The following is a 25,392-nucleotide window of genomic DNA, read 5'->3' on the forward strand; positions in this document are numbered from 1 at the left end:
AGGAAAAAGAACAATAACTTATTTAATAAGCTGTGAAGGAGGTCAGACAGCCTTACACACTGGCGGTGCAACAGAGCAAACTGAGGAAAAGATGATTGGATTATTAATATCTTTTCACAGCTGTCCAGACTTTACTGGAATATATAGTAGATTAGGCTTTCTCTAAGGGAGAAACGAATATATTAACCCCATATTATTTATCTTGCATAGCAACCTAGTCCCCTTACTGTGCAACACGTTATATGCCCATTTGGTAGGCCCCTCACCAGAAAACGTGAAGAGAAAACGGCCAGGCTGCTGTAACTGCTAATGACAATCCTTATACTCCTGGTCTTTGTGTGTACATGTTTGAAGAATAGAGAGAGAAAAACAAAGGTCCTTATTTCAATTACTATCGCAGTTTGGGTTTATGTAACAACGTTTATTTTGTAGTTCATTGGATTCCCGAAGGATTATAATTTTTGTCAAATATAGATTTTGATTCATCAAATGTGTCACAGGGGGACATTTGCACTAAACTGATACGGAATTAATTTGTGCATGGTGGCGATTAATCAATGGTTCCTTGTGCTGATTAAATGTTTTCAGCAATACTATAATCACGAAGAATGTATACATCTGTATGTCTCTGGTTTATTACTACCCTTCTGTTTATCGGCAATCATTTGTATAATTGGCATCTACGTGGATTTCGATTTCCAATCCCAAGTGCAGCAAACAGTCGGTTTTAATCTTATTTTACAAAATTTATTAATTTTCCAAGACGCATTTATTGGTGAGTTATTTGACAATACATTAAGAAACTCTGCACAGTTCATTCGTACATTGGCAAAATACAAAGTGGTTTCAGTACACATTCCAACGACTTCTGCTTAAATAGTAGCATTTCACCGTAACAATACCTCGGCCATACAACTTTTTCACCAACTATGTTTAGGGTTCCACAAATAGGAAAATGTGCGTCGCCGATGTTACTTATTTTCGACGGAAAATGCGCTTTGAATAACGTGTTTGTGGCGTAAAACGATGTATTAAGAAATGTGCTGCTCCTGACAAAAAAAATGACCAGGTCAACGAGTTGGAGCTGTTCTTTAAATGTGGTTAATCATATATGTCACAGATAGGACAGAACCAATGCTTTACTATACATATTAACAACAAATATGTAAATAGCTAAAATGTCTTTAAACCGTATTCATATCATTATCAATTTATTACAAACCAGTACTCATGTATATCAAAATAGGGTCAAAATACAGAAAGAAAATTATCCTACCTAGTCAAAACCGCCATTTATAAATCACTATAATTTACAGAACACACGCTAATGATTTAAAATAATCTACGAAAAAAATTTACACTAACTGCCCTGTAATAAAACACTTTGGTTCACTTATACAAAATGTGTTTTATTGTAACATTTTAAATAAATTATGTCAAGAAAAACAAACAGGAAAACATGAACGAATTACTTAACAAAGACGGACGGTGCATATCAATACCAATATTTATATGATTTACAAGTTTATTCTGTAAAACCTCCAATACGAAGCTTTTTTTGTGAAATGCTGAAAGCCAAGGAAGGCTTTTAACCAGACAGTATCCATCTTGTTTCGGCCTATAAAGGCTTCTGTACGTTACTATTCACATCAGGTGCATCTTCTAACGCTCTCCTGTCGTTCAAATGGCTATGTAATATATTCCCTCAACAAAACGATATATTGGTTTATTTTCTCCAAAAAACAGGAAAATAACCAAAGAAAAATCAAAAGTAGTTGGCCTTATATGCAAAATGTTATGGAAAATAATTCTACACGGTAATGGGGTGGGAGAGGGGTAAGGTGGGGGCTCTTGCGATCGGAAATGTTTTGTAGTTGAAGGTGCATTATTCCTGACCATTGACTTCAATTTATGTAAGATTTCATTCAGGATACTTCCTCTTTAATACACGTCTGTATCATTTTGTGCATGCCAGTGCATTACATAATTTTCACATTACCTACAACCTAGGCGCTGGGCCTCCAGAAATTCATGTATTTCAAGTCAAATGTTGCAGTAAGTTTGGGATTGCAAACATCTAATGAACACATATTTAGTTAAGAGTTCTTATAGTGAAGGTATGTCCAGATAGTTTGCGTTCCGCGTTAGATCATAGTTCTGGGATCAGAGTTCCTGTAAGAATGTTCTCCTGGTCCAGGCGATGATGAATTGCTTGGAGGAGTTGGAATTCCACTTGCTCCCGTGCTCTGACACACATACCATTCGCTCAGGTTAGCTGCGTGGGAGGATGTGATGGGGTCAAGCTGAGAGGCTGGAGCCGGGGGGTCCCGACCTGAGTCCGAGGACGGAGATACCAGCGAAGGGGTGGAGGATTCGTAGCCCGAGCTTGGAGGAGGAGATTTGCAGTGGACCTTCATATGCTTACGGAGGGAACTGGGGTGCGTGTACGATTTATCACAGCCCCTTACTTTGCAGTTATAGGGCTTGTCACTTGTATGCACATGAGAGTGCTTTTTTCTGTCGCTGCTGTTAGCAAAACGTCTGTCGCAGCCTTCAAACTCGCATTTAAATGGTTTTTCACCTAAAAGGAAACCACAAGGGGCAGCATGATGAGTCACAAACGTTAAGGTATATTTTTCATTATTGACGATAAGGTATTATCTTCCACTATTAAAAGTACACATTAGTCACTAACCCGTGTTTTAATAAATAATGAAATAACCACTTGAGGAATTATAGTTCTATGTTGCGGCCACTGTCTTTTAGATTACAATATACGTTATTCTAGCTGGTATCCATCATTCAGCCACGCTCTTGTGGTTTGCAGTAAAGTCCTGGCGGACCAAAAGCGGAAAAATAGCAAAAAAAAATCATATTGATAATTAACTTAATTTAAAAATTAACTTCATTAAATCTAAGCTTAACACAATGAACGACATCAGCAGTCAATATAAAACAGTGCAGCTACAGTGAAAAGCTACGTGCTTTGCAACTGAGTTCTTCTCCCCGAACTCTCAAAATGTCGATTTAATATTGCACCGTAATTAGCCAAACGTTCAGAAAGCCGTTAGAATAATTTGACCTTCACTTGCTAGGTTGAGACGGCCAATCAACGATATTAGTGTAGTACAAGCTAGTAGTAAGTTAGTGGGCCCATGGGGAAGCCCAGACGCATAAACACTGTTATTGTGCCGTGTCTGGAGCGTCCGACACTACGAGCATGAAGTCTGCTCTGACAATTCCCGGGAGCTCTAAACTCCTCCTGGCTACACATTTCTCCTTCTTTACTATTAATGCTGTGTATAAAAGAATGAGTAATGTAAGATTAACTGCGACCAATCCTTGTTAACTGTCATTTCACCAGCTAGCTTAACCCTGGCTGAAATATTTTAAAAAATTGTCTCAATAGCCTTCCTCAACTTTGCATCAGATAACTTAGGGAAAGATGGCTACCTGGTGATAAACTCCACAAGCTGTTTGCACATTCTAATAAATTATTTTAATATCTACGTTTAATTCCGGGTTTAAACCTTAAGTGGTAATATTTTATAAGTGAGGTGACAGAACTACTGAAGCCTTTGTTTACCCAGAGGCGATCTTTTCATGCTTGTTGAAATAAATAATGTAAAAGGGACGGGATTTCAATTCAATAAAACCTGCCTATAAAGGACTGAAGCCAATCAAACTACATGAATATTTTACAAGATAATTACTTTGTTAATAGAATTAGTATACTTGCTATTTTTTATTTAAGAATTTAGCAACATTAGTATTTTCAATTTGAAACTGAAAGAGAAATGCAATATTTATCATAATTACAGTGATTAATTGCAACATATGGAGAACGCTATTTAACTGAAATATGGAAATGTGTGAGCAATCGGCGCTGCAAAACATTCGGCCCTTTCATTGGTTGCTATATTATTTTAAATAAATAGATATACGGTGGGTCGAATGGAAAGCACTTGTAAATTAAGTGCTCAGCACTCTAAACTGCTGAGCTGAAGTCGATGAAATGCTGGGAAAGTTTGTTTAGGCAGGCACAAGACAATGCTATCAAGTGTCAGCTACGCATAGGCAGCGCGCCTGCCCTGCGCCAGCAACGCCGAACACATTTGCATATGTAACATACTCCACCATTTAAAAATATGGGACGGAATAACGCCATGGCCTGATACATTTCTGAAATATGGTCTATGCATTTTCTCCCCCCCCCTTTTTCCATAAGCAGTTTTATACAGCGCCATCTGTGCTGGATCGTTTACAATATATAGAGGAAACATTTATTTTGTTCTTAATATGCACCCATGATAATTCATGTAAACAAAAATGGTCACAAACCACCTCTTGATCCGATATACACTGAAATTGGACTTCGATCGATAGAAAGCTAACCCACATTTCACGATTACGGGGCGAATAGACGTTGTAGTGCAGCATACTGCCTCGGGTTAAATTATGTCCATTGATTTCACGGAGAATCCTTCTCTCTTTCACCACTCCAAATATTCGCCTCCCCCACCTACCCCCCCCCCCCCCCCCCCTCCTCCGTTTTCGTTCCCTGGCCCTCCCCCATACTTCCCTTCGCAAACTATACTTGGAGTAACCACCGGCCAACAAAACATGTTCTGCTGCCCTCCGAATAGATAATGGAACTGAAATATGTGCAGCGTCTAAAGAGATAGCCGGTATTGGGTGAGGGTGGGGAGCAGAGGGTGTGAGGATTTACGAGTAGCGGGAAGGTGGGAGGTGAGGAGGGGAAGGGGGGGGGGGGATAGATTTCGAGGGGTCTACGTTACCCTTTAATATTGTGTACCCCAGCAAGGCCGCGCGCAAGCAGAGCTCACTGCGAGGAACGTGCCAGCGACGCGTCAGACCGCTGCTTAAAACCAATTAATAGAAGCTGTTCTCGAGAGTGTGAAATTTTTACGTGCAGTTTCATTACTTATAGCTTGTCCTGGGAAGTTCAAAAACAGCTTTCAGTAAGCTTCGATTTACTTGCGGCTAACTAAAACTAGCAGATGTTTTTTGACACAGGTCCAAGTTTCACAAATGGTTCTGCAAAAAGGCATTTTTCGAAAAACTAGGCCTGAACACTTGCTTTCTTTACTCTTGAGGCTTATAACATGTTTAGCTCTATAAAACATAATCAGTGGAGACGGTAAAACTCGCATAAGTCCCGAACAGATGCAAAATATTAAATTGAACATTACAACATTAAAATGATTAAGTTTGTATTTCTAGATTCTCGCAAAATTAACAGGAAATATACGCATTACTTTCTCTTTAAAAAAATCAGCAAAAGTTCTAATTTAAAGCTACTTTATATCAAAAACAATGTTCACAGATACTTGAGGATGATGCGTTGGCAAAAATAAGCCTGCGCCTGAAAGATAAAAACTTAGTGTCTTAATTTTTTTTACAGAAATTGATCCTGCGCAGCTTCATAATTTGAACCTATAAGACTAGTTACAGCTAAAACATTATCAATTATTTATTACCCACAACATTACGAAGTTCTCAGAGCTGCGTCATTTATATATATGCTGGGAAAATTAGGCTAAATTCCAAAACACATAACACAAACAGCGTCACTCTGCGTTTGTATTGAAGTCCCACTGGTAATAAACCGACAGATATATTTTATTATTTTGTTAACTTCTGCACATCGGAAATGAAATACACATGAAATAACGATCCTTCTAAGGTACTGACCTGTGTGAGTTCTTTTGTGGATCTTGAGATTTTCTGATCGAGCAAAGACTTTGCCGCAGCCGGGGAATGGGCAGGGAAAAGGTTTCTCGCCAGTGTGGACCCTGATGTGATTTACAAGTTTATATTTGGCTTTGAAAGGCTTTCCCTCTCTTGGACACTCTTCCCAGAAACAGATATGGTTCGACTGCTCTGGTCCCCCTACGTGTTCCACAGTTACGTGAGTCACAAGTTCGTGCATCGTGCTAAAAGTTTTTGAGCATGGTTTTTTAGTGACAGGGTCCGGCTCAGTCCACTTGCAGATCAGTTCCTGCTTGATAGGTTGCCTCATGTAGCGAAAGAAAGCACCTGGGCCGTGGTGGGCAGCTAGGTTCATGCCACCGTAGCTATGTAGAGGGGAAGAGGCAAAAGGATCACTCCTGGAACTTGCCACTTGGCTGTAGTGTTCAGACCTGGCGTACATATCTCCAGGTAGCCCCAGTCTTAACTGTCCGTTCAGATGGTGTCCAGTTGGGGCTGGATGGGGAGTCTGATCATGGAGTCCGGGGAATAGAGAGTGGCTTCCAGCTTCGGGGTGACCATGGTGTCCGGGATAGCTACCTGTTGTTGATACAAACATTCCGTGGTGAGAACTCGTGCCAGGATATTGATCTGTGAGGCCAGGCATGACTGAGGATGTCAGATCTCTGCGGATGAGGAAGTCTCTACCTGCCGAGATAGCCTGGGCAGTATAGCTGGCGTGAGAGTGCGAGACCGAGTAACTGACTGCTGCTGCCGCCTGCGCTGGGCCAAACGCTGCCGTTGGATTGGAGACAACCTCAGCGTGGCCTGCCATATGATGGTGATGGTGGTGGTGGTGGTGGTGGTGGGGATGGGATGGGCTGAGTTTAAGTGCCGCGGCGGCTGCAGGGTGCCCCATGTGTTCAGGCCCGAATGGACTCGGCCCCAGGCGGGGTTCTCCAGTATTCTCCCCAGGGTGCGTGTGTGCCATTGAGTGGGGATGGCCGCTGAGCCCCGGGAAGCCTGTCATGCTCTGGGGGGGATGGTGATGATGATGATGGTGGTGCGCTCCTGCCAAGTCTACTAATCTCAGCGCTGGGTTTCGCTTGGCGAACGATGGGTCCACCATCGGAGCCCCCAAAGCATCCATGCTTATAATGCCTGACTGCAGGAAAATAATAAAATAAACTTTTTTTTTTCAAAAGTTACCGAACTTTTGAAAACTCGCCCTTTGCCAACGTGGAAAGCCATTCGGTGTAGAGAGTGCAGACGGATGGCAGCAGCAGGAAGCATTGAGAAACTGAATTGAAATTCATGAACAGCTTTGTAGCCCGTCGGGCTCCGCGAGCAACACGCCGTCTCATTGGTGAGTTCCCAATGATAGACAGTGCCAGTTACGGACCCCAGACGGACACATGCGTATTAGACATGGGGTGCCAGTAATGGGTAAGGGGGGACGAGGGGGGGGAGGGGGGGGACGGAATGCAGTTAAGAACATGGAAAAATGGCCGTGGACCGGATGGGGGTGGAACCCCCCTGCAGGGAGCCCGTCGGGCTCCGCGAGCAACACGCCGTCTCATTGGTGAGTTCCCAATGATAGGTTACGGACCCCAGACGGGGCGTATTACACCCGACCGATGTTTGAGGGGGGAGGGGGGGGGGGGGCAGGGCAGGGCATTGGTAATGGGTAAGGGAGGGAGGGGGGGAGTTGAGGGGTGAATGGGAACATGGAAAAATCTTTTTGGCTGAAGGGCGTGGGATTTTTCTGCTAGTTTCTTGAAACACACTAATTTTATTAGGGAAATCTGTAACCGTTTTCGCCTATTTCTGCTCTTCTAAGGGGAATCAGCTAAGGGAATAACAAAAAAACTGTACATTTTAAAAGTTGATCAGAGCGGGAGTTGTTTTTTTGTGAAAATATCATAAATAGTGAATATTTGCCGTTTATTACCTCATTTCTGTGTTTACTTTTGCTAAAATCTGGTCGTTGCCGGGAGCTTCCGCCAACGATAAATTGGGAAGCATTTAAGATTCTGGTCTATATAAAGTATTCTCAACTATGAAATTAAATTATATGCGCCGATTATTAATCTGGATCTCACTTTATTTTGGCGAGATTAAAAGGACACAGAAAGCAGGGATTCTGCATTGCTGCAGGATTTTTAAAAATAATATGAGGTGTTACAACTGTGTTTGTTTTACGGACAAATATACAGTTAGACGTGTAGGAAAGTTTACCCGGTGTCTGAGCCAGTCAAATACCAGTATCTGTTTTGCAACATCAAACACTGTGTCCCGCTCACCGCTGTACTGAGCCACAGCAGATCCTGTGGTTTATGCAAGAATTTAGTTTTTGCGGGCAAGACGGTTCGGCACTAAACCTTAAAATGAGGTTATGGCCTGTTATACTCCGGCCGGATATTAGTTAGTGATTTTTTATCTTTCCTGACACTCGCAGACTGCCAGGCGTGTTATGTTTTTTTGACAAAATCAGACGGCTGGTGTTCTTAGCGGCACAGACGATCAAAGAGATTCCCAGTCAGAGGCATCTGTTAACTTTTTTTTCTTCCCGAGACTGAGTATGAAACTTTCTCAGCATGTAATAACTTATTGAGTTCTCTTGCCCGCAGTCCCGGCTTGGTAATTCTGTAAGCTAGAGTCCAGGGAAAGTTTGGCTTTTCGTGGAGGATGTTGGATCGGACTTGAAGGTGGGGATGGGGGAGGGGGAGGGGGAATACTTCTATTTTCTTAGGCGTTGTATTTTATTTATTTTTTACCCCGGTCGGTACTGTTTTTCTACAGATTGGCAAGCGATTTGAATTACTGCCTACTTCACATGGATGCAAACGTGTTTCGTTTTAAAGCTAAACGTGTTTCCAATTCCAAAGCTACAGCTTGCGAAGGCGATCCCAGACCGTGCTTCGAGAATCTATACACACAGCGTAATCCGCAAATAGGAAACCCGCATCGCTTGTGGTGGAAAAGAAAGTAAACTGTAGAGTGTTTCGGGAGGCACGCAGAAAGATAACGTGATGATAAATGACTGTGTGCTTGTATCATTGCACGGGCACACGTGAATGAAAGGCTTTTAAAGCGATCTCCCGTCTTCATATCAACCTTACGATTTCATATTTTTATTCTAATACCCGAACGCAATGCTGCTTACAATCCCTCCCCCAACATACAGTCTTATGTCTGCATCTGTAACTTGCTTAGTGCAGATCGTCTGTGTACGTCGCCTTGAGTACAGACGTCTGCCATCTAAGTGAAAAGTAGTTTAGACTTTGATTTTTCAGAGAAGACCAGGGTGACAAAACAGGCTACTAACTCAAACATGTACGTTGTGGCTCCTCAGATTATTCACCAAGGGTACAAAAGGGGAACGGAAACCTAGTGCTGCGATATCCGTGGATTTAGGCCGTCGTTCTAAGCTGATCAACGGCAGGGCTTGAAGCCTGCAGCCTTGCACACAGCAGACCTACAGTTCAAGAGAGAGAGAAAAAAAGGTAGGTTTTCAAAGGGAGGTGGGAGTTATAATGTGGAGAGAAATTTGTGGGGGCGGGGGTGGTGGTGGAAAGAAACAGAAATACCAAATTTAAGCTGGGAGAGAGATAAGAAGGAGAAAATGCGTAAGCAACGTTATACGTGTGGGGAATGTATCCAGAGACACAAGAAAGAAAAAAATGGTTAAAAAGTATGATCAGATGAGAACACGTGGGGGAGGGATATAGGCATGGCGGTGGGGGGAAAGATCACAGTTGTTCAAACATTTCTCTTTAGTCATGGCAAATATGTTGAATATAATGAAAGATTTGCACAATTTGTAAACACTAACCTTCAAAACGCAAGGAGGGTCAGGAAGATAATTCAGAAAAAATATGTTATTAACGCATATTCACTGTCAAACAATAATTTCACATATGGGTATTAAAAGGCTTTGGAATATCTCATGCAATAATACTTGTACTACGGTGTATGCTATATATTTATAAACAGCAAATATTTCAATAGTTGACGTTTTTATTTCTGTTAATTCACGTACTATTTGCATCTACCATAGTTTGACCATCAGGTGGAATCACAAAGCGGGTGAATAATCTATAGATTTTTTGCGTGTTTTTATTTATCATCCAAAGAAAGCTCTGCTGTGCAACAGAGAAGGATGCAGTGTAGATCTGTGAATGCTGACACGTTTATATCTTAGCCTCTAGGGCTTCACACTGCTGGCTTAAGATGGGATTTGTACATGTGCGTCTGCATTACCTGATCGAGCCCCCACCTTAGTGTCCGTTTGCCTGCTGTCTTCCGAGCAATTTTTCAGCAGCAATTGTCAATTCCTAGAAAAGAACAGACTGCTTATGCACGTTTCAATATATAAATGTTTCCGTAAACGTAAATATACGAGAAACATACAAGTAAATTATAATGTCGAATAACATGTTCACATGTTGTCACTGTGGATACGTTATTCCACGTATGCATGCACTATTACACCTAAAGTATCGAGGGCTGCAAATTTTGCAGTATTGTTTCGTGTCTTTGAAGTTAAAAGCACTAGACAGTAAGAATATTCCATTACGGTAGACTTTCAAATAAAAAAATAGTCAAAGTGAGATATACACCTCGCTAACGTTGCTAATGCTACATAATAAACGCATTTTAGCCAGATGAAACATTCTGTGCTTTACATTAAGTATAGGATATATTAGATACGGTGAGACGTGCACTCATACCTAACAATAAGGTTGATGTGATTCAACAATTCACTTTATTGTGTTATATAATTGATCCCTTCACACAATCATATGTTTTATTTCAAAAATTAAATGTAAACATCGATAAATTATGTGAGATTTGCTTTTCTGGAAGAGTAGTGCTAAATTTTCCCCAAATTATCTAGAAATTAGAATGTTACTCTTATTTTCATTTACTAGATAGTTTTCCAATGTGATTAAAACATCACATAACAAAACGAGCTAGATTTTATATCCTCCTTATGATCGGCAGTTCACTGCTTCCTGTACCCCATTATAAACAGGAAATTATTTCAGAATTCCAGGTCTGTAGACTACAGGATCAACACGAAAGAAGTCCAACTGAGATACCAAGGAACTTTGATTATACCTTTGTGTTGTATGAAAAACAACGGAAAAAAAACACTACGATGAATGCAATAAATAGACATGGTACTCCGCATAGTTAAAACACTACTGAGCAGTGTACATTCCTAATTATTTCCTCGCAAAATTGTATTTCGAAGGACACATTATAAAGGAACAGATTAGGGAAATAATCTTTTTTGATAAAATCTTGGTGCTGGCGTTATTCTGATGCAATGTGTTCATGTCCTTTTTGACCAAATTTGATATGAAATATAGCGGAAAATCTCGCTATTTTGGGTCCATGCGTTATACTCCTTTCTTTCAACCCACTCATAGAACGTTTAACGTAATGAAGAGGGAAATTCTTCATTCTACTACAGTTTAATTCAGCTTGTTGCAAGTGCGTGAGTTGGTGCATGTTTGCAGTTTAAATCATAAGGTCTAATCTAAGGATATCGTGATTGATATTGCAAATAAACACAATGGACTCATTATATTTCTGGCAAAGGGCAATAGGTTGTCCATTAAATCACCCCAAAAACTTAAAATCGAACAACATGAAGCATTGGACAGCATTTTTAACAAGCAACATAATATGGGATAGTATGTCTAATAGCTAGGATTGACTGCGCACACTCAAGCTGTGAGTGGTTTACGTTAGTGATGTGCGGTGTTGGAATTCCATGCCATTCTATCTTATCATGATACATTTTGCAAATATTTAACTAAAGAAGTTTGATTATGAAGAAGGGTATAACATGTTTTATGTGTAAAATATGCAAACTGTCCATGTTAACTAAAACCAGAATAATACCCCAGATTAAAGAAAGTAGCAACTATATCATACTGAATGATAGATACATCGCGGTTAAGTAGCAACATCAGCGTGGTGCACTTTATACAGAAAGCAGAGTTACTTTTTTACCTTTGCTGCATTTTTAAATTAGATATTTATTCTGTACTTGGCGTACATACGATGCTACATCCAGGCCCCACCCCCTTGTAACTGAGGATATTAATTTCATGTACCAATAAGTCTTAGACTTTTGTCTGGCTAATTATATTGTTGAAAATAATCTTCAAGCAGCACCAATTGAGTGCATTGTTTGGTTTTGCCTGAGCAATATATCAGTATCTCCGCCGTATCTGCTTTTCACTCGTCTTTTTGCAGACGTCAACTTAAAAAAAAAAACAGTTAAACATTTTTATGATACATTTCTTCTAATAACTGAAACTATAAAAGCTATAAAAGCAGGATCGGGGGAGTACAGTTGTTTTCGATGTATTTATAGACGAAAAAAAAGCATTTGTTTCAAAATATGCTTTAGTTTCTCCGAAGGAGGCTGGGGTGTAATAACAGGTTATCGCCATGGTAGAGAAAAATGGGTGCTCTATATACAGTTCTCATTAGGGTTAAGATCACTAGTTGCACTTTTAATGCAGCTACAATATAAACACACTACATATAAAATGCTAAATTATACGGGATTTTGAGAGAATTCAACACACTTTTCAATGTCAGAAACAGATACACGTGATTAGTTAATTTACCCGCTGCGTTGACCGCGGAGAATAGATACCGTAGTCTATATCTCACCACTAGTTTATGACTGGAACTGATTAAGCAGCGGTGGAAAGAAGCTAGAAACCAGATAACTTGTACCATTACGATTGTATGTTTGTAAGAAAAGTGAAACTATCTAAAGATATACTATACTTCCCATGTCTAAAATCGTCATTGCAATTCAGCAACTAATGTCAGCACTCTTTTGCGAATTATATTGAAGTATTCCACATTCATACCAAATTTAGAGAATCGATGCCAATGAATGTCTATAACTTGAAGGATATATATTTTGGTATTGTTCTGAAAATATCCCTATACCTTTAACGGTGACCATGTCCACTAGTAGTGCGTTGTATTCCTTTTTTTTTTTGCAAACACAGAACAATTATGGAGAAAAAGATCTCCTCGTTCAATTTGTTGCCGAATTACTGCTAACTTTACACTAAAAAATAGTCTTGGTGACACTAACCCGAAAACGCGTTTTGCTAACAATATCATTGTTAAATAGTGGTGATGCAGGAACGCTTTTTCTAGAATGAATCGGGGAATTATGGTTGTGGTCATACATTTCTATGTAGTTACCTGTAAGGCCGATATTTAGGAAGATAGAAACCCACCAAGAAAACCAAAGCTCCACTCCAAAGTTGGTCTAATATACTCTTCCAAATCACATTGTATTCAAATTATCCGTAAATGAACAAAATAATGCAACTGTCATGGAAAAATATGGAATCTACGTAGACTGGGTCGAAGGTTGTTGTTACAATACTATGGTCGTCAAATATTAATACTGGTACTTTCAGGCAGGGTACATTGATCTACAGCAAACAGCTGCTTGCGGGATGTACTGTCACTAATTTATACAGTGAGCGACGACATAAAACAATGTAAATGACCACGATTCAGACTAGAGGTCCAAAACGATGCCAATGGAGATCCCATTATGTGTGTGTGTGTGTGTGTGTGTGTGTGTGTGTGTGTGTGTGTGTGTGTGTGTGTGTGTGTGTGTGTGTGTGTGTGTGTGTGTGTGTGTGTGTGTGTGTGTGTGTGTGTGTGTGGGTGTGTGTGTGTGTGAGTGTGGGTGTGTGTGTGTGTGTGTGTGTTGGTAGTTAGACTAATAGTTAGGCTGTTGTGTTTTTTTGAATGGGCAGGTAGATGGATAGACAGACAGACAGACAGACAGACAGACAGACAGACAGACAGACAGACAGACAGACAGACAGATAGATAGATAGATAGATAGATAGATAGATAGATAGATAGATAGATAGATAGATAGATAGATAGATAGATAGGTAGGTAGGTAGGTAGATAGATAGATAGATAGATAGATAGATAGATAGATAGATAGATAGATAGATAGATAGATAGATAGATAGATAGATAGATAGATAGATAGATAGATAGATAGATAGATAGATAGATAAACAGAGAGCGAGAGAGACTGGGAACAGCCAGATACACATGCGTTATGAGGACAACATTATTTTGTGTCAACAGCTTATCAAATAAACAAATTACTACTTAGTTTATTGGTGGTATTTCATTGAAAATGCGAAAATACCATAGAAAGATTTTTAAAATACCTTGATTAGTATAACACGCGGTTTCAATTGTAGTTATATTAATTCGAAATCTATTAATTATTCATTTTACAAGCTTGCATCTTAGTGGTTCGGTTTATATTTTTGATATAAGAGAAATTCGATGATGCTAAATGTCACGCCGGTACTGGAACTGGTTTTGTTCAGAGTTCATCGTGTATTAAACAATGCTGAAGATAATCCAAGAGCTGGCAGTCATCGTCTTAAGTAAAGAACGTCAATTCAAAGGAAGTTAAAACAAACTATGAAATAATATCTATCATCTTTACACCATTTGGGGTGTTTTTTGGATGTCATTTCTTTCCAAGTATGTGTAGGGGCGAGTAAAAGCGTGTAAAGACGTGTAAGCGTATCAATTAAAAAAGTGACTAACCTGCAAAATGCTCATTGTCATATTTCGCCGTGAGTATGCATTTTACTCCAAGGAGGCACCAGCAAATCTAGGGGATTTTGACAACCAAATAACAATTCCAATCGTGGTAACTTTTTGTAGCAATGTTGCAGATAAATAGATATTTATATTACTAAATAACTTTGCGGGCACAAAAGCTTCAACAAAAAAGTGACGTTTAAACGTATAGGGCATGTATTTAGGGCTACAAGTGTTCATTCGGTAAATAATATCAGCAATGCATAATACACAGCGAAATTACAGTTTGCCTTTCAATTTCTTTATGACAATATTTTCTGCGACAACATTAGTATCGCAGTGGATATGAGTGCAGAGCAAATGCAAACTCCATTTGTTTTGAATAGTCCAAAAGCTACAAATGTAAAATGCATATTGCATAAACACCCCCCCCCCCCCCCCTCCAAATATATTATTTATCTACAGATGAGTACAGTGATCATAGCATCTTGCTTATACCGTTATGATTTGGGGTATATTTTGTTCTATATATTAATAATCCTATTAACATCTTATTTGCTACGTATATTTTAGTCAGTTTGTGTCGTAATTTCAATATCGTAGTGTTGAATAATCCTTACAATATCCTCCATAATGTCTATCCCTCCATTCACTTGTATTTCAAAAATTCTGGTAAATTTTCGGGAGCAACATAAAAGGATGTTGCGCCTTGTCGTGCATTAAGGTCATTTTTCAGTAACTATGAAAGATCGACGTCAACAAAGCGCACTGATTTCTAAAGTTCTGTTTCCTTTCCTTGTTCAAATACACCAAACTCGCTCTTCCCGTAATTCACGAATCTCCAGTTTTTAAGACTTCGAGCACCCTTCAGCATCCATAGCTGAAGAATAAATTAAGAAAAAAGGAAAGAGAATAAGTGATAAAGACCTGTTTTGTTTTTCGATCCCGCATTGGATTTAAAACAAATCCCTTTGAATATCGTAGTGTGAAATCCCTGTCGAATTGTAACTATACTAGAAATAATTCAGAATATTGTAATAACTCTGCATGTACAAATTATCCAATACACTTTTCGCACCTCCAACGTCGATGCCATGCACAGATTTCCGGGCAGGCAGTCAAATAATGGGTAAAGTCAGGGGTGGCCTTCAAAGTTCTGCCTCCCGCCCCTAAACTAGCTCAGGCAACCTTCCGATAGTTGCAATTTTAATACAAAACTATCTGCTGAAAATCTCAATAATGTGTCCATTATAGAAAGTCTAATAACTCTGTCTAACTTCCAGCTTCTGGACGTTATTTTAAACAACAATTTGAAATGATATTGGACTTTAGCCGGAAATCACCAGAATACCAGTTGAAAATTATCTTTGCTTTGATGACATTTTAGTTTAGTGCCAGTGTCCAAATCATACATATTTCCGGTTGCATGGTTTTTTTGTCTCAAACAAAGCAAATAGATAGCAAACAGTTCACAGAAGCGCCCACCACTAAAATCCTGTTATTTCTACTATTATGGATATACCTAATGTTAGTGTGGAAACATTAAAAAGTCAATGTGCGTTCAATTTGTTAATTTATATATAGAACAATTCCATATTGAACAATTATTTTCCAGTTCGACGTTTTAGTTCGAGGACAGCTAATATTTTTCGAAGGTATACATTATGTGGCATTGTGTGGCTTTGGCACATGTGGTCGGTCACGGGTCATGGGTCAAACGATATGGTATTTCAAAAGTCGGCGACTTCAGAGCTATCCTTGCGCGCAGAAGCCAACTGACTAACTTCATTTGAATCAGTTTTGATAGAGATAAGTATAATAAACGAAACGATAACACACTGGCTCAGGAATCAAACAATACGATCAACACGAAGAAATTCGGCCTCAGAAACATTCAAATTAACTTTGAAATAATTCCAATGTCCATTCCAATGCTTGGAATATTTGCTTAGAGGAAGCAAGTAAACAATTATCAGTTAATTATCTTAGAATTCTAATGCGTTTTGCTTGCAGGAAAAACACCGATAAACGACACGCGTTGACGGACGCAATTGTTGAAGAGCTCTCTCACTGTACTAGAACATACATTTGAACACAAAACAATTCTAGTTGCGAGTGTGGTTTATAAGCGTAGCTGCGTTTTAAGAAGAGCATCAGTTAATACATGTTTGTCGCAAATAAGCGATTGAAAGATTAACTTCAAATTAGAAATCAAATTTAAGTTTTAAATTGAATTCATGGAACACATCGAATTTTAAATCAAGTTAAAACAATTCCTTTTTTAAACTAGTACTTCAGCCTACAGACGTATATCCCCCCACCCCCGCTCCTCCCTTCATAGAACAACCAAATGCTTTGCTATCCATCGACCGAAAACAATCCGAGGGATAATATCGGTACACACAAGTGCTTTCGAATGGAAATGCATAATTCAAAGCCACTCGCACCTAGTTTTGCTTTTATTGGAACATGATGGCTCCTGACAAGGGCTATTCTGAGGAAACAAAAATCTGACTGATATCTCTATTCTCTTTTTAGTCAATTGCATTTACATGAAAGATGATGGAAATTCAGGGGTCAGGAGTCGTTTAGTATAAGTCACTTGAATACACGTGCCTCTCTTACCGTCCGCCACCTGTTGAAGAAGATGTCTTCGATCATTTAATTCAGGTAACTGAAGTTTTTAAAGAAATCTACTTTGTAGCGGCAACTAGGTAGTCATTCTTCATTTCGCCTTTTCAAGGTTTCTGGAAGCAGTTAGGGAATGTATGATGAAGCAGAAATGAGCCGTCAGGATGATATTTTAATGGCTTATATGTCACGTCGGTGCATGCGGCTTTGAACTCAAGCAGCCTGCGTTTCCTGCGGAGAACGCCGCAAATCCCACTTGATAACTTCTACCATCCTTCAAATTTAAAAATCAGTCCTTCTTTGTATATTGGGAGAAGTAGTCTAAAGATAATGCTATGGGAAACGTTTACTTTTCATACTCCTAAAGTGTCCCTTTAGAATTTGCACACTCAATGAGCAGTAAATCTTTTTGAATCAAATTGCTCCAGCTTCTGCTTCTAGACTGCTGTGATTTTAATATCAATGTTATCAGTATATTGCATCATTTAAAGTAACGCTATGTGGCTAGCTATTGTAATCACCCAGCAAGACAATATTATGTTCTACTTAAATCTTTAAGAACGCAGGAGATCCAGATATCCAACCAAAGCAGACAAATAAGATTTCTTTTTGTGCACAAATATGGGACCTATCGCGTCAGAATAGTCAGTTTAACCACAATTAGTATCTTCTCATAAGGCAATTTTAGACCATTAAAGTACCTTAAAAATTACACTAATTCCCTATTCAATACCCACACCGGCCTCGTGCTTTCGACAAAGTAAGCACGTAGCCTCAAATTGTTGTAAATTGGAAACTCAAGTGGCATGCATTTTAATTTGTTTTTGGTATAAGCTCTTAGTGCGAACCTTGTCGTCAGGTTCCTACCCCGTAATGATAAACATGCTTCCTTGAGCAACAGCGCTACTGTAAAATATCTATAGAACTTTGCTGCCGAATAACGTCCTAAGGTGGTCAATTAAACGCTGGGCTTTCGCATACTCCAATACCTTCGCGCGAAATATTTTGTTCGAAGTTAACCTGTTGTACTTTAACAGTAAATACTTTTTTTTTTAAGTGTTTGTTTGAAAAAAAAAGCGTGCAAACGTGTTCGTGTAAACTGGGTAATCACAAAACTGAATTGGAAAGAGCATAGATTGGAAGAAATAAGACAAGTATTTGAAAGCACTGCCCTTCCAAAGTGATGGTTTGCTAACGGAGATAATAGTTAAAGGATGCGGTAAGATCTCTTTGTTATAAAATAAGACTTTAACTCGGAGGTTTAGCTTCAAGGAAGTTCATTGAAGTGGCGAACAAAAGGTAAATTGAACGATTCCGATTCTGTGTTGGCTTTTTACGTTTCTATTACTTGAATGTAATTAGACTTAATGAATATGCAAACCGTTGGCCTCACTTTAAAAAAAAACTTTACAGGGACACAGTAAATAGACTTTAACAAATTTGGGGCAGCGGATGGGAAAGTGTAAACTAAAAGATGATGTTGTAAAAAGCTATATTTTCCTTTACTGACGATGTGCATAAACAATTTCCGCATTCATTGTCCGCAATCAATGAAAAGCGCACCACTTTTTATACATAAAGGGGGGAAATCCTTACTTCCAGCTATTCTGCGATTGTGTGAGGACCTATAGATATGTATAGAGCAATTCATCGTCACCATAGTAAAAAAAAAGGACCAAGCAAGATGTTTTCAATCGCCTTTTACATGTGGAAAGACAGGTTAATCAAGGGTTTCGTCTCGAAAACAACCGAGTGTTGTATGTTTGTACTGAATCCAAACATATGCATTTTCCAAACCCAATTCAATAGAGTGTTCTTTCTCTTTTTGCTCACTCATCTGGGTAAGTGAATTTTCACCGGCGATCAAAAAGCTACTGAACAACAAAGGAAGCCGCCCGCTTTTTTTTTTCTAGTCTGGAGTTGTGGCACATTAACGAATTTCAAACAGTCTGACAAGGGGTGACTGAATTGTGAAGTCGAAGAAGACAAGAGTTTTCTTCTGTTCTCTCTCCCACCCCCTTTCCCTCCTCCTCTTTCCATATTATATATATAAAAAAACGGAGAGGGGGGAAAAAGAAAGAAAATGCGGACGGCAATAATTTATCAGGAGGGACTGTCACGGGTGCACAATACCTGGGATTGATGAGGCGGGCGGGCCAATCAGGAGGCGGGATGTGCGCCCCAAGCTGGTGATTGGCGCCAGGGCACAACGGGGCAGCGCCAGCCTGGCCAATTGGTGGAGACGCCGAGCGCCACGTGACTCCTCCCCCAACTCCCATTCATCAAGGGGACGGTGTTGTCTTTTCAATTCATTTATCTGCAGGAATGATTGCCGCTATCATTCTCGAGCTCACCGCCCGGCTGATGAGGTGAAAGTTTCTCCCCAGGAAGATAAACCGCAAAAGACAATATTGCATGATTTGCGTTTGCAGAGGGGGAAAATATCTTCAGCAAATTCCCACACGCTGAAGAGAGAGAAGAGAGAAAAATAAGGAGTTTTTGCAAGTCCTGCAGACAGACTCAGAGACTATTTTATATTAAGCAAGTTTCGTTGTGAATTGTTTGTAGTTTGCCTTTCTATATATTATTGTTCACTTTCTACCCCCATCGCCAGACGATGCTTCTGGACGCTGGACCTCAATATCCTACTCTAGGAGTGACTACCTTCGGATCATCCCGACATCACTCAACAGGCGATGTCAACGACCGAGAAGTGGGACTGGGGATAAATCCTTTCGCTGACGGGATGGGTGCTTTTAAAATCAGCCCCAGCACTCACGATCTCGCATCGGGTCAAACTGCCTTCACGTCGCAGGCACCAGGCTACGCCGCGGCTCTGGGTCACCACCCCGGCCATGTGAGTTCGTACAGCAGCGCTGCTTTCAACTCGACCCGGGACTTCTTGTTTCGCAATCGGGGCTTTGGGGAAGCGGCGGCGGCAAGTGCCGGTCACAGCCTCTTCGCTTCGGCCGCGGCTGCGGGCAGTTTTGCCGGACCCCATGGACATACCGACGCTGCGGGGCATCTACTCTTCCCGGGGCTTCACGAGCAAGCGACGACCCACGCTTCTCCAAATGCACATGTAATGAACGGGCAAATGCGCTTAGGCTTTTCTGGGGACATGTATGGCAGAGCAGACCAATACAGCCAGGTCACTAGTCCCAGATCGGACCACTACGCCTCGACCCAGCTACACAGTTATGGTCCCATGAACATGAACATGGCGGCCCACCATGGGGCCGGGGCCTTCTTTCGATATATGAGGCAGCCCATAAAGCAAGAACTGATATGTAAATGGATAGAGCCCGAACAGTTGACGAATCCTAAAAAATCATGCAACAAAACTTTTAGCACGATGCACGAACTAGTTACACACGTAACTGTGGAACACGTAGGGGGACCAGAACAGTCGAACCATATCTGCTTCTGGGAAGAGTGTTCAAGAGAGGGAAAGCCTTTCAAAGCCAAATATAAACTTGTAAATCACATCAGAGTCCACACTGGCGAGAAACCTTTTCCCTGTCCATTCCCCGGCTGCGGCAAAGTCTTTGCTCGATCAGAAAATCTCAAGATCCACAAAAGAACTCACACAGGTATGGAGAATTATTTTAAAAAATCACGGAGAAGTGAAATGTTACGGAGCGTTTATAATCGTTTCTATCATATTAATAAACAGGTCTCCCATATTATTTATTCAATAGCAATTTTAACAATACATATGCAAATAAATATAATGTCAGAATAAAATGCACATGTTTAGCACTTTGATGTTCCTTAACTCTTGATGTTCCTTGCTGTGGCTGCGGTTCCTTAAAAAATAAGAACATATATATGTTTACCGCGGTTCCACGTCATGAAATGCTATACTTTAAAAAAAAAAATTAAAGTGGAATCAGTTAACATAATATACGTCGTAGTAGTATTTATTTTCAATTAAATTGTCAATTTTATCTAAACATGAGAATACCTTTGGTTGCTTGGTTTCGTTAGAAATTCACACCCGAAAGAGCATATACTTATGTTTTTTCACTCCCTTTAGTTTGGCTTCTTTATTGATAGTAATTAATTTTACACATATATATGTTAGTGGATTAGATAAAGCCGCGAAATCAACTTTCGACGATACAAAGTTCTATTCATGTAAATATATTTGCGCGTAAATATTATGTGCGCGTTTGTAAATGTGTACGAGCGCGTGTCCGAGTATATATGGGTATAATACGTTCCCACCGTGATACATATATATTGGGATCTTCCCGGGTTTATCGTCTTGTTAAAACTTGGTATACAGTGTGTTTGTGAAAAAAAATGCACTCGACAACAATGTCGATGTTAGTGGCACATAATGGTGAGGTTGTTGTAAAGGTTTAACAAAGTCGAGATTTAACATTTTCTCGACTGCAAAACCACCAGGGGCACTTAACAACAATTCACTTCACTGCATGAGATGTCCACTAACTCTTATTTTAAATAAACAGAATTGGAAACGGTTTAATTAAAGCGAAAATGCAAATAGAATTAGCAAATAATCATTTCCGTTGTCTGTTTAAAATGCTATTTCAGCATTTGCGTTACAAAAGCTGTATTAGTCTATTAGCGAAGCTATGCTTGTGTCAGGGAGAATCAATGTTTTAAATAAGAATTTGAATCCAAAAACTAGTCAGGTACCTATTTACAACTTTATTTGAGATACTATTGCAATTAAAACAAAACAATTACTCGTGGGCATATATGCATGTAAGGCCGCTACGGCAGCTGCAATGTCTTGTAACTAGTCAGTGTCGATAATATAAATTAAGTAAACGATCAACATTATTAATCTGTGATTCATCCGCCATAAAATTCTAAACAGAGAAGATGGGGACATAACCTAATCATGCTGCAGATATTTAGGAGACGTGAGGCATAGTTGAAAAAATCGTGAGGCATGGTGATCCAAAATACGTATTTGTTTTCATGATGGCTGCTTTTCTTTGTTTTTTTAAAATAAGTTTAGTACTTTTGTATGTACACTCACGCACATACCCGGTCACACAGGCACACACACACACACACACACCCACACACATGTAACGTACACAATATATGTGTAAATAATGAATTTCCAAGAAAAAAAACCTAAAATGGTATTAATAAAAATTGTCATCGTTTGATAGGGGAGAAGCCATTCAAATGTGAGTTCGAAGGGTGCGACAGGCGTTTTGCTAACAGCAGCGATCGCAAAAAGCACATGCACGTGCACACTTCTGACAAGCCGTACCTCTGCAAAATGTGTGACAAGTCCTACACTCATCCCAGCTCTCTGCGAAAACACATGAAGGTAATTAAAAAAAATGCGATTTGCATTGCAAAGTATTTAATAAATACAATGTTATCAGGAAGCGGAATGGTCATTTTGAATACCTGACAGCTCCGTGCAGATTAAATTATGGAGCAAGATCCCTTTTGTAACCATGTATGGTCAATATATTTTACTCTACCATAGGTCAAATTTAAATATCGCCTACAGTTACGAAAACAAATCTATCAAGCATTTGTGCTGCATTTGTTTACTTGGCAACTTTTGGCGATTACATTTTTGAAACTGAATTTTGCAAAGGTCTCATTGTGTTAAACGATATATTATATAGAAATACATTTTACAAATTTAAGGGAAAGCCCTCACACAAACGCTATAGTTGTCTATAAGACTATTTTTATATGGTGGATGGTTTTTGTAGGTCCACGAAGCAGCCTCTCAAGGGTCACAGCCTTCTCCTGCGGCAAGTTCTGGCTACGAATCCTCAACACCCCCTACCATCGTGTCGCCCTCTACAGAAAACCAGACCAACAGTTCAATGTCCCCGACATCATCTGCAGTTCACCACCACACATCCAACCACAGCACGCTCTCATCGAACTTTAACGAATGGTACGTTTAAGTAAACCTACATAAAAATACAAAAAAAAACTTTTCAAAAAAGACTCCAAAGTTACGATCGCGAGGAATCAAAGACAAAAAAGCTGCCAATAGACGCCGAAAGGAATAATAAAAGAAGAAACCAAAACCTTTCAAAGGTTTAGTAGCGAATCTTAAAATGCATGTAGGACGATGCTATTTCTCTAGCCATTGCCAAGTGCTAGATATAGAGAACGATCTGATAAAGCTCTGAAATTGCATGTGTTCTATGGCAGCGGTCTTTTTTCTTTCCTTTTTGTAAATATAGATTTACTAGTTTAAGAGTCTAATGTTTGAATCCTGTACATAGACATATCACAGGGGATTTGTCAACGTGGTATTTGCATATCTGGGTGACGGTTGGAAAAAATGCAATTATTTGTTTATGGATGGCAAAAAGTTACTATAGTCGATGTGTACCAAAATGTGAATTACTTTGTATTTGTCTCAACTGAGCGTCAGAAAGTTAGCAGATACTATTGTTATTAATGTGCTTTTTGTATCCAGTGCAAACCTTTCGTCCCAAAGTCTAGTCAGAGTAGTGAAGTGTTCAAAGTGTTGCTTGTTATGTCAAAAAAATATCGTAGTGCAAGCTTGGAACCCCGTGTTAAAATGTAACTTTGTTTTATGTAAGACTTGATATTAAAGCAAAATAAGAAATTTATCTGTCCATTGCCTTCGCAGTTGCGATAAATTTATGTATATATTCCCAATCTCCATATTTATCCGCATGTACGTAAATTACCGGTATTACGTGTTACAGATATTCGATATTTATGAAAAATGCATTCGTATGTAAGACCTAGTTTACAAACTGTTCCATAACATTTCGTACAATATTAAAGATTCCAAAATCCAATGCGCTGCATTCAGTATTTTTATTCATACGGCAAACTATTGCACGTCACAGAATAAAATAATCGAGGAAACATGGGTAACTGAAATATATTTGCTGGAATTTTCTCTATCAAACGACAACAAAAGTGCATTTGGAGATATAAAAAATGATGGACGTACATATCCCTTCTGAGCACTTGAAATCACTTAATTAATATTCATACCGAATTTTTTGAAATCAAAATTTTGGACCATTGTATAAAAATAGTTTGTATTAACATTGCGATTAACATTATGAGCCATAAACTATTAGAGGCAATAAAAATAACCCAATTCAACGTAAATATTGGCGCAAGATATTATTTGTTGCGTAGTGTAAAAACAACCGCCTGACTTCACAGGAAGTTAGCGGAAGAATAATGTGTCTGTTTTGGGCGCTGGTGTTTCTGGGAATACGTTGATAAATATTTCCATCAATGTTGCAAATTTTGAAAGGCATTTTAGTTTAAAAAGATCAACAATGATTACACATCCCTTTTAACTATTCAATTATGACATATTTCCCAAACTTTTTCTAAGGTAGGGGCAACGAGAGAGCATGGGTTTTACAATTAACTAAGGCATCTGCAGCTTCATATCTTTGCGATTATAATCGTTAATAGCTGGCATTAATTGAAATAATTCTTAATTTATGTTCTTCACTGAATTATAACCAATGGTTCTAAATCCAACCACTTAGTGTAAAATTAAATCTACAAGAAGACAATTTATTTTATGTAATCTGATTTTCTTTGTACGTCTTTACTTATTTAATTCGCATCCAGTCTAAAAAAAAATCCGTTCCATTCGATGATGCTCTGATAGCAAATTACTAAATGAGGAAAAAATAAAAATCTAAATTACTTATGCTTAATGACTGTAGCCGAACGCCTGTTTCACTAAATCAGATTGTCTTCTTTGCTATTTACTTTGATAGATTTGCAGGCTATATTGCTTCCACTAACTTAGCTACGCTTGTTGGAACTGTTAGGCTTTGTTCTTCATTGTAGCTTGCATGACCGCCCCATTAAGCAGACAACATATCAACAGACAACACAAATCATGATGCTAGCTAAAGTTACGAATTCCCGTGATGTCCATGGAGTACACAACAGAAATTGACCTTCCGGGGGATGAGATTGATAGTTTCACTGTGTTTTTTTAAGAGTAGAGTTAGCAAGGCCAGGGCTATATGGTAAGTAGGCGGGTTTGACAGAAAATATAATTTCATATGGTCCAGGAACTGTAATGTAGCATTAAATGCAATTAGATTCATAAACATTAGTTCAGCAATCATACTCTGAAATATGATGTTTGTATTTTATAACATCTTAATGAAATAGTCTTAACTTATTAATAGGCATTTCGCCGAATGCTGATTTTGCCCAGCGAAGATAAGCTTCATCCAATATTTTTAGTAATTAATTGGCTTGCATACTATTTTAAAAAAACGAGTGGCATGTTAGTGAATAATAGCACTTTTGAAAATAATCTTTACAGCAGCTGGTAACAGTCAGCCATAGCAGTGTTGAAAGTAAAATCAAATCATAGAGCGCCACCTTGCAGAGAGAAGGATTGCGAGATTTCTGAAG

General features: G+C 39.1%; 2 protein-coding genes across 6 annotated transcripts; one reads left to right on the forward strand and one right to left on the reverse strand.

Annotated features, from left to right (window-relative positions):
* Window positions 1-725: 725 nt before the first annotated feature.
* On the reverse strand, window positions 726-10,070 carry LOC129703328 (zinc finger protein ZIC 4-like). 2 transcript variants are annotated; one of them, XM_055645692.1, is made up of 3 exons: window positions 9,976-10,070; window positions 5,716-6,312; window positions 726-2,581 (listed from the first exon to the last, which is right to left on the reverse strand). In XM_055645692.1, exons 2-3 carry the CDS (start codon window positions 6,173-6,175, stop codon window positions 2,145-2,147), a joined length of 897 nt encoding a protein of 298 aa, XP_055501667.1. In that variant the 5' UTR covers window positions 6,176-6,312; window positions 9,976-10,070; the 3' UTR covers window positions 726-2,144. The 2 variants fall into 2 exon arrangements, with proteins under 2 accessions (XP_055501667.1, XP_055501666.1); XM_055645691.1 differs by lacking the exon at window positions 9,976-10,070 and having other exon boundaries at window positions 5,716-6,934.
* Window positions 7,257-23,783, forward strand: LOC129703330 (zinc finger protein ZIC 1). Of its 4 annotated transcripts, none has more exons than XM_055645695.1 (6): window positions 8,298-8,420; window positions 9,068-9,218; window positions 16,894-18,205; window positions 19,601-20,579; window positions 22,143-22,306; window positions 22,707-23,783. In XM_055645695.1, exons 4-6 carry the CDS (start codon window positions 19,604-19,606, stop codon window positions 22,905-22,907), a joined length of 1,341 nt encoding a protein of 446 aa, XP_055501670.1. In that variant the 5' UTR covers window positions 8,298-8,420; window positions 9,068-9,218; window positions 16,894-18,205; window positions 19,601-19,603; the 3' UTR covers window positions 22,908-23,783. The 4 variants fall into 4 exon arrangements, with proteins under 4 accessions (XP_055501668.1, XP_055501670.1, XP_055501669.1 ...); XM_055645694.1 differs by having other exon boundaries at window positions 16,894-17,025; window positions 18,044-20,579; XM_055645696.1 differs by having other exon boundaries at window positions 16,894-17,025.
* Window positions 23,784-25,392: the final 1,609 nt, after the last annotated feature.

The sequence above is a fragment of the Leucoraja erinacea genome, chromosome 14, assembly GCF_028641065.1.
Source record: "Leucoraja erinacea ecotype New England chromosome 14, Leri_hhj_1, whole genome shotgun sequence".
In the NCBI taxonomy this organism is placed as follows: domain Eukaryota; kingdom Metazoa; phylum Chordata; class Chondrichthyes; order Rajiformes; family Rajidae; genus Leucoraja; species Leucoraja erinaceus.

Coding starts and splice junctions, on each gene's coding strand:
- LOC129703328 (XM_055645691.1), bottom strand. CDS start 6,862: ATGGATGCTTTGGGGGCTCCGATGGTGGACCCATCGTTCGCCAAGCGA. Junction 2,582..5,715: donor CCACAAAAGAACTCACACAG/GTCAGTACCTTA, acceptor GTTTCCTTTTAG/GTGAAAAACCATTTAAATGC.
- LOC129703330 (XM_055645693.1), top strand. CDS start 19,604: ATGCTTCTGGACGCTGGACCTCAATATCCTACTCTAGGAGTGACTACC. Junction 20,580..22,142: donor CCACAAAAGAACTCACACAG/GTATGGAGAATT, acceptor ATCGTTTGATAG/GGGAGAAGCCATTCAAATGT. Junction 22,307..22,706: donor CTCTGCGAAAACACATGAAG/GTAATTAAAAAA, acceptor TGGTTTTTGTAG/GTCCACGAAGCAGCCTCTCA.